Source organism: Hermetia illucens, chromosome 5 (assembly GCF_905115235.1).
Source record: "Hermetia illucens chromosome 5, iHerIll2.2.curated.20191125, whole genome shotgun sequence".
NCBI lineage: Eukaryota > Metazoa > Arthropoda > Insecta > Diptera > Stratiomyidae > Hermetia > Hermetia illucens.
Window position 1 is genome coordinate 47737250 of NC_051853.1, and position 9014 is coordinate 47746263.

General features: G+C 42.0%; 1 protein-coding gene across 1 annotated transcript; it reads left to right on the plus strand.

Moving 5' to 3' along the window:
• The first annotated feature begins 614 nt into the window (after positions 1 to 614).
• LOC119657345 (protein 60A-like) lies at positions 615 to 8535 on the plus strand. Its single transcript, XM_038064219.1, has 5 exons — positions 615 to 1319; positions 7260 to 7447; positions 7509 to 7948; positions 8072 to 8215; positions 8278 to 8535. The coding sequence occupies exons 1-5, from the start codon at positions 1108 to 1110 to the stop codon at positions 8530 to 8532; spliced, it is 1239 nt and encodes a 412-aa protein (XP_037920147.1). The 5' UTR covers positions 615 to 1107; the 3' UTR covers positions 8533 to 8535.
• The last annotated feature ends 479 nt before the right edge of the window (positions 8536 to 9014 follow it).

Genomic DNA, 9014 nt, shown 5'->3' on the forward strand with positions numbered 1-9014 from the left:
AATTCTTCGGAGGATTCTTCTCTCGAATGCGTCCAAGAGTTCGCAATTTTTCTTGCTAAGAACCCAAGTTTCCGAGGAATACATGAGGACTGGCAAGAGCATAGTCTTGTACAGTAGGAGCTTTGACCCTATGGTGAGACGTTTCGAGCGGAACAGTTTTTGTAAGTTGAAATAGGCTCTGTTGGCTGACAACAACCGTGCGCGGATTTCATCATAGTAGCTGTTATCGGTTGTGATTTTCGACCCTGGATAGGAGAAATTGGCAACGGTCTCAAAGTTGTATTCCAATATCTTTATTCTTCCTGTTTGACCAATGCGGTTTGCTGTTGTTGGTCGATTCGTCTTCGGTGCTGACGTTGCCACCATATATTTTGTCTTGCCTTCATTGATGTGCAGCCCAAGATCTCGCGCCGCCTGCTCGATCTGAATGAAGGCAGTTTGTTGTTGGGTGGACTTGAAGAGGATCGTACCACTTGCATTTACCTCAGCATCACGGATCACTTTCTCGAGGGCCAGGTTAAAGAGGACGCATGATAGCGCATCCCCTTGTCGTAGACCATAATATATAATATAATATAAAAAATTGCAATTATCCTAGTTAGCGAACCGTAAAAATATCTTCTGAATAAGTCCTGAAAATCTCAAAGAATTTTCCGATTTTTAACATGCACTTTCAGGAAAAACGCATTTAAAAATGGAAATGTGGTTATGAACCGTAAAACCTCATCTGACCATTCATCTGGTGTACTTGATCCATAAACCTTCGGTTTCTACAAAAAAGACACGTAAGGCCTTGGCTTGAATTCTAGCCCTTTTAGCGAAGTCATTCGAACATGTTTGGACGAGTAAAATTTCAACAAAACCTTAAAAGGATGCATCTTCTAACCCGTAAACTCCCCTTAAAAATGGTTAAAATATTCACGTCAATATCGTTTTTCGACGTTTGGCTCCTGACCTGTTAATTTTACCAGCAGCAAGCGTCAATGTTACGATTTTAACTACTCCTATCAGTAAACAATTGGAGTCTGTTCGGTGGAGACTGGGAAGTAACCGTCTCGGAAAATTTAGGGCCATAATTTGTGCTTTCGAATAAATCTAAGTGCAAAGATGAGGAACGTAGCGATTTTAACTTTTAGAGTACTTTTTTCCGCTTTACTTGCTAAAGGTGTGTTGTGTGAAATTATTCAAGTTTATACGGAAAATGAATTCGATCAAACTGTTGTTGACGAGGTTAACGAAGAAGATATCCAGCACGAAATTTTGAGCGCGCTGGGTTTACCGGAATTCGAGAAACAGAATTGGACGCGGTATCCGTTAAAGTACGTATGTTATGAATTTTAACTGAAAATGAATTATAAAACATTTGTTGTGTTATTATTTTCGGAGCCAAATTAAATATTCACCAATTTAAGTTTCGCCCCTGACAATGAAATTGATTTCCAATTTCGAAATGGAAATTTTGTTTCGAAATTAATTTCTGGGTAACGTGCAGATTTCAGAATAGAACAAAGTACAAAAAAGATAGTATCATTAATATAATAAAACAAGTTTAAAAATAAAGCGGTAAAATGCTGCAACCTGTATGCATCACTTGAAGACTGTCATCGCTGCTATCTAGGGAAACTATCGTTTTAAACAAAACATGTTTAAAGCTATTGGGCTAAGCCCTATTAAAATCGATAAAGACAAAATTTAGCAAAAAAGCTAGAACTCTAAGCCCCGTGACACACAGGGGCAACAAAGGGAGGTGTGAACTTTTTTACCGAATAACACCAGTGAAATATCAATTGATTATTACTTTTTTAAACCATTTTGACCTTAATCGTAAAGGGGGAATCGGAAGGGAGGGGAATAGAAAGTGCTCACTTAAATAAAGGGTCCATTCTCAGAAACCACCCAACCGAAAAATCTGAGACTTCTTCTTCAGCCTTTTCCGTGTTCAGAAGTGGGGTCGGCTTGTCTTGGTCGCAAGGATATCAAATGACCATCTAGCCTATCAAACCACCGTTGCTTCGGCTGGCCTCTTGGTCTCTACCCATCGACTTCAATGTTAGCGCGAATTACGTGACCATACCATCGAAGACGCCTCTCTCGCAATTTTTCCACGATCGGTGGAAAACCCCTTAAGTGTACCTTAGCTTCACAAAATATTGCAGTAATATACATACATAGGTCAATGCATGAAACACAATGCTGGAAAGTTTGGAGAATATCTTATTACCATTAGCAAAGTTATAGCAAGTTAAAGTTGCCTCTTTATTGTGACTTAATTGCAACTCAAGATATCATTTGCAGAATGTTATTTTGGCAGTGGCCAGGTTAGGTTGATAGTAGAAGTTGAATGATAGTCGTATTTCCAAATTTTATATCTTTATTTAAATCATGGGAAGAACCACCCGAGACGTACAAACTGCCTTCATCAAGATCGAGCAGGCGGCGCGAGATCTTGGGCTGCACATCAATGAAGGCAAGACAAAATATATGGTGGCAACGTCAGCACCGAAGACGAATCGAACAACAACAGGAAGAATAAGGATAGGGGAATACAACTTTGAGACCGTTGACAATTTCTCCTATGTAGGGTCGAAAATCACAACCGATAACAGCTACTATGATGAAATCCGCGCACGGTTGTTGTCAGCCAACAGAGCCTATTTCAACTTACAAAAACTGTTCCGCTCGAAACGTCTCACCATAGGGTCAAAGCTCCTACTGTACAAGACTATGCTCTTGCCAGTCCTCATGTATTCCTCGGAAACTTGGGTTCTTAGCAAGAAAAATTGCGAACTCTTGGACGCATTCGAGAGAAGAATCCTCCGAAGAATTTTTGGCCCCCCTACATGAGTATGGACGATTCCGTAGCCTACACAATGACGAAATCTATGGGCGATTCCATGACCGTCCCGTTGTGGATAAAATCCGGCTCAATAGGTTACGGTGGGCGGGTCACTTAATCCGTATGGATGAGGATGATCCCACCAGGAAAGTCTATAAGGGCAATATCTATGGTAGAAAAAGAAGACGAGGCAGACCCTGCCTAAGATGGAGCGATGGCGTAGGTCAGGACGCCAGACAGCTTTTAGGGATATCGAATTGGTGGACCTCGGCGCAAAACCGGGATGTCTGGAGTTCCTTATTAAAGCAAGCCTAGACCGAATACCGGTTGTTGCGCCGTTGATGATGATGATCTTTATTTAAATCCAATATCGATCCTACTTCTCATTGTAGTGTTCACAAAGTGAGAGCTGCGAGTAGACTACCTCTTCTACCGAGTGACTGCTCTATTTAGCCCTGTAGCAATTAGCTAACTTTTAGGGAGTAGATCACTTCGGTAGAAGAGAAAGGTAATTTAAAATTCTAATACCAACCAGTGTTTGGAAGTATTTATCAGCGCCACAACACTCCTCTGCCACTGAAATTAAGATAATTCAGTTGGCCTTGCCATGACGCCAGCTAAGATTTTGTTATTGTTATTGTTGAACTGCTGGTCAAATTACTGAAGTCCTACTTAGTAACAATCAGCAAATCTAACTCGTCTCTTAGATTTCGTTGAGATTACTAATGTTAGTTATTGGACGGAAATTTTCGCCCGTTTTCAAGATGTCTCCCTGGGGAGCGTATATTGTCACGATGGTTTCCTCGTGTTCGTTCGAGATCGGGCTTTTTTAGATGTCGTTGGCCAGCGCATGGGCGGATTCGTGTCGATCGATGTTATTAATAGATGCGCTGGTCATTGCCGCAGAAGCACAGTCTAGCAAACTCAAGACAGCAGCACTGTTGGTGAATTCATCTTACCATCTGCTGTGTTAGATCGGTTACTGAGATATTGACGCCACTGCTTGCAAGTCTTGGTCACGTTATCGTTGCGGAGTTTCCGGTTGCTGATGCTGTTAGCTTCACCTGACTGCCTTGAAACGTCCCTTTTTATATACTTGCGATATAATGCTTATATCAGCGCCTGTACTTTTCCTTATTTTGGTTGGACATACATAAGTGTCAGGAAGGGGATGGAAAGGGGCCATTCGCATTCACTGAAGTTCAATTAGATAATATGACTTCGTACATTTGATGGCTTCGAAATTGAAACTCCAGTGGTGCCAACAACACCCTCGGGGTGAAGATTATTGGAGTAGCGCTGTGTACGCGACCTGGACCGAGAACGTTGTGATTTCCGTCTGGATGAATTCACAGAGGGAAGCTGCTGTTTAACTGCGCGTATCTCCGCGAGTTGGCTTAATAATTCCTGAACTAGCTGCGCTAAGCGTGTTTCTGCTTCTAAAGGTAATGGTGTTTGTATAGCTGACGTCGGTTCCACTATGTGCGACATAGACGTTGTCACCTTTCATTAAGGCTCAGGAACTTTCGTGCCGCCGAGATATTGCAGGCGGAGGAGGAACTGGGAGGGTTTCGCGACACCCATGGAAGTACTATCCATGAGCTGCCTTGTTTTCCTCCCCTGGCTGGAACTCAGCCAGCACATTGGTCAGGGTCAGTCTAGTCAGTCTTATCAATTTTGTCAGGATACCGAATTTTCTCATGGCGTTGTACAGTTTTACTCTGGCTATGTTATCATAGGCGGCTTTACAGTGGATGAAAAGCTGGTGCAACTGGTGTCCATATTCCAACAGTTTTTCCATCGCTTGCCTCACAGAGAAAATCTGATCTGTTGCTGATTTGCCTGAAGTGTAGCCTTTTTGGGGCCAATGATGTTCTGGGCGTATGGAGCTATCCGGCCGGAGAGTATCTTATCGATGGTATTCAGCAACGTGATACCTCTATAATTGCTGCACTGTGTGATATCTCCTTTTTATGTATGAGTCAGATAATGCTTCGTTGCCAATCATCACGCATTGATTCGCTGTCCCACACTTTGAGCACAATTTGATGAAGCACTGGGTGTAATTGATCGCCTCCATATTTAACCAATTCGGCTGTAATTGCATCGGCTGCTGGCGACTTATGAGCACCATGCAAACGAGATAGTGATCCGAGTCTATATTGGCCTCCCTATATATTCTGACATTCATCACGGCTGAGAGGTGGCGGCGCTCAATCAACACGTGATCAATTTGGTTGAAAGTGGTCCCGTCTGAAGAGGCCCACGTATGTTTGTGGACCGCTTTCCGCGCAAACCAGGTACTTCCAACAACCATTTCGTGCGATTCTGCCAACTGAATAATCCGCAGTCCGTTATCATTGATATCCCTATGTAAGCTATGGGAGCCGATGTATCGCCTGAATACGGGCTCCTTCCCTACTTGGCTGTTAAAATCCCCAAGTATGATTTTGATATCATATCTGGGGCAGGCTTCGAGGGTTCATTCTACTGCCTCGTAGAAAGTCTTCTACTGCCTCGTTGCAGTCTCCTCTGTATGGGCTTAATGAAGCTTATATTTCTAAACTTGCGTCGCAAGCGCAGAGTGCATAGTCGTTCGCTTATGTTTTCAAAGCCGATAACAGTAGGTTTCATTTTTTGGCTGACTAAGAAACCTACTCCGAGCACATGGTTTATTGGATGGCCACTATAATATATGGTGTAGTGGCTCTTCTCCAGGAAACCGGTCCCTGTCCAACGCATCTCCTGCAACGCTGTTACATCAGCCCTATATTGGGACAGGGTATCGACTAGCTGCTCCGCAGCTTCATCTCTGTACAGGGAGCGCACGTTCCATGAGAAAATGGGCAAATCGTTATTCCTTTGTCGTTGCCGGGTTCGTCGTTGTGTAATCAGTCCAGTCCGAGGCTCCTGCTGTGGCTTCGTAAAAAGTGGTTTTCCGTATAAGGTTGTCAGTCCTACACAACCCCCAACCTGGAGGACCAGGTGGTACAATTTGTCCCGTTTTTAAGCGCGGAAGACTCGCCTCCTTCTCCTTCTCCGTCTGCAGCGTTTCGTTAAAAAAAGAGCTCCCAGCGGTCACCACGTGGAGGTGGAGATAGCGTTTGGTAGTAGAGCTGTTGGTGTCGGTTCGGCAGGTATTTTCCAGGTTTTATGCTCCATCGTGGGTACCAATCCACTTTTCGCCCTGGGACCTCTACTACCCTTTGACCACCGAGTTTTGCTTGGGTCTTCACTATTGTCGAACGTAAGCTTGAACAGTGGGTGTCCTCGCTCAGTGATTATTGATTCTCCATTTTCAATATATTCACAGCGTCTAAGATCTTAAAACCCTGTTTAGCACGTTGGGTGGAGTTCCCTAGGACCTTGAGAAGCCTATTGTTTTTGTCTTCATGCGTGTACCGTTGGATTTTTTCCATGTGCAGCTTCTTCGAGATGACTCTGCAGTCATTTGCATTTACAGTATGTACTTTCCAAACATAGTTGTTTAGAGCAACTATTGAGTAGTCCTTTATTATGGCTGCCGAAAGGAGGGTTTTAACTTTTTGGTGCGTATCGATCTCGCTAATATTAATCGACAGAGGAAGCTTCATTTTCAATTTCGTTAGATTTTTCACTTTATCGCATTTCGCGGAACTTTGTCTAATGATTTTCAGGGTTGAGTCTGCCTTTCTTTTCTTAAACGCTCTTCTTGTTATGATCCAGTCAGTTTCTCAGGCCAATTCTTCTTCATTTGTATGGTATCTTTTTAGTTACTTACGGCACTTCACTCACTTTTGCGCGAGTTTTCATTTTCCATTTCCTGAAGTGTTTTCGCTGCATTACTAGTTGGTTTTATCATTATAGGTTTTCCTTCCTTTGGTGTTAGTGATAGTTTTTTGGTTAATTGGGTTACGTTTTTGATCGATGGTGGTGATCCTGTAACTCTCGAACTCCTAGTAAAAGGATCGATCAAATGCAATAAAAGGTCCTCCCCAGAATCCGTAGGACCGACCTCCAAAGACTGTGGATTTTCCAGTACAACTGGTCTGCCACCTTGGGTATATACTCCATTGGAAGTGCGTGGGTGCAATTTATACCTCTTGCCAGGTTCAGCGGTAGTCTAATGGTTATCCAGGGTTACCACTAGGAGGTATGAGTCGACTTGATCCAGATACGGACAAGGATCATCACTAACCTTTGCCGAGTTAAAGACGATTAGGAACTTTACCTTGTGTAACTGAACCCATTCAACCCCGCTTTCATCCTTGATGATTATTATTGAACATAATATAATTTTTCATCTAAACTTTACAGAAAGCAACATTTTTTATGTTCGTGTCCATACCCTCGTCGTACATCGTGACAATAGGTTCTACCATTTTAGAACAAATTGCAAGCAGTCCTTAAAAGATACTTTTATTCCCACATTTTTATTATTTAGTCAAGCTGCATCCGAATTCATCCTGCAAATGTATGATAAATTGAATGAGGAAGATGCATACCAGAGGAGGGGACCGGGTTCTCGAAAACGAAGGTGGGCAGACTATGAAGACATAGACAACCTGATTTCACCCTTGGACGAACTAAAACTTCACGAAAGTGACAATGTAATGACTTTCATGATAAGCAGTACGTAAATGATATTTATTCAGTTTATGAATAGGAAATTCTATTAAACATTTTCCTCTAGGTATACCTAAATTCCTTCAACCTTGCGCTAGAAAGCGACCAAATCACGTTCTTTGGTTCAACACATCACAAATCCCGGGCAATGTCAGCCTAGCCAATGCGCAGTTGAAGATTTACAAACACAGGATCCCGGAAATGGGAAAAATTTATGAAATTATGTTGTACTCGATCAGCATCCATGGAAGGAACAAATTTAGACTTAGTTATCTAACTTCTACAGAGACTAGATCAAGTTATGAAGGATGGCTTGAACTGAATGTAACCAAAATGCTCGCTAAGTGGCACTTGAAGCCAGCCAGCAACAAAGGACTTTATGTGGAAGTCAATTATTGGAAAAACATTTGGAAGGAGGAGGTTGAAATTGCAAATGCCGGATTGGCTGGTATGACAAGTGTGGACAGCGAGAAGCCTTTCATGGTTGGATATTTCAGAAATAAAGAGGTAATTCTATAAATAAATGGCAGGATCTCTTGGTAATTAGGGGCAGATGATCCCTCTTAAAATTGCAATCAAGCAGATACCCTAAAAGCGCATCTCATATTAATATATTTCGCCCTCCACCAGGGTGCTTCTCCCTTACAAATAGGAGCTATACCTTACGTGCGCCGAAAACGCCGTTTGTCGAAATCGGAACTATATCAACTCACTAGAAATCAAAGGTGCGAGAAAATGCGCTTCTCTGTTGATTTCAAAAAGTTAAACTGGATGGTAAGGACGCAAATATTAAATTATTTAGAAACGTAACTCATTATTGCGTTGGACTTTTTCAGAACTGGATTGTAGCCCCTGATAAATTTGAGAGTTCATACTGCGGTGGAGATTGCAGCTTTCCTTTGAACGGCTTGGATGCAACGAATCATGCAATCATTCAGACTCTGGTTCATCTGAAAAATCCAAAGATACCGAAACCTTGTTGTGTTCCAACAGAACTAGCGTCCATTATGTTAATTTATCGTGTCAGCCAAGATTTAGTTAATATGAAGAAGTACAATAATATGGCCGTGAAATCTTGTGGATGTTTGTGATGAGAAGTCCTCCGTTTTTAGTACAACGTTACACAGTGGCTGTATGAGAAATTTGTTCGCGCTCGTCTAAATATCTTATTATATATTGCAATTATATAACTTAGGAGTTATTTCAACGTTTTATTCTGTAAAATCAAATAATATATGTGTAACGAAAAACCCTTGCTATTCGTTTATTTATGGATAATGGTGTCCTTTAAGGTAGACCTCTGTTACCTATGTGTTCCTTCGAACTCTCACAGATTTATCTGAATGTTTCGGATTTGAGAAGCCCAAACAACATGTTGGCAAGCGTAACATATTCGCTCTTGCAAAAAAGTGTTCCTCTCATGTGTATTCACTCTCCACTCGTTTCTCATTTGAATACTGTTAAACGAGTACCAAAAAATTCCCTGGGTCGAAATCCACATGTATAGGCAAAGGTCCTCCTGCACAGCTCATAAACTGTGAAAACTCGTTCAACCTTTGCCTCTAGATTATCT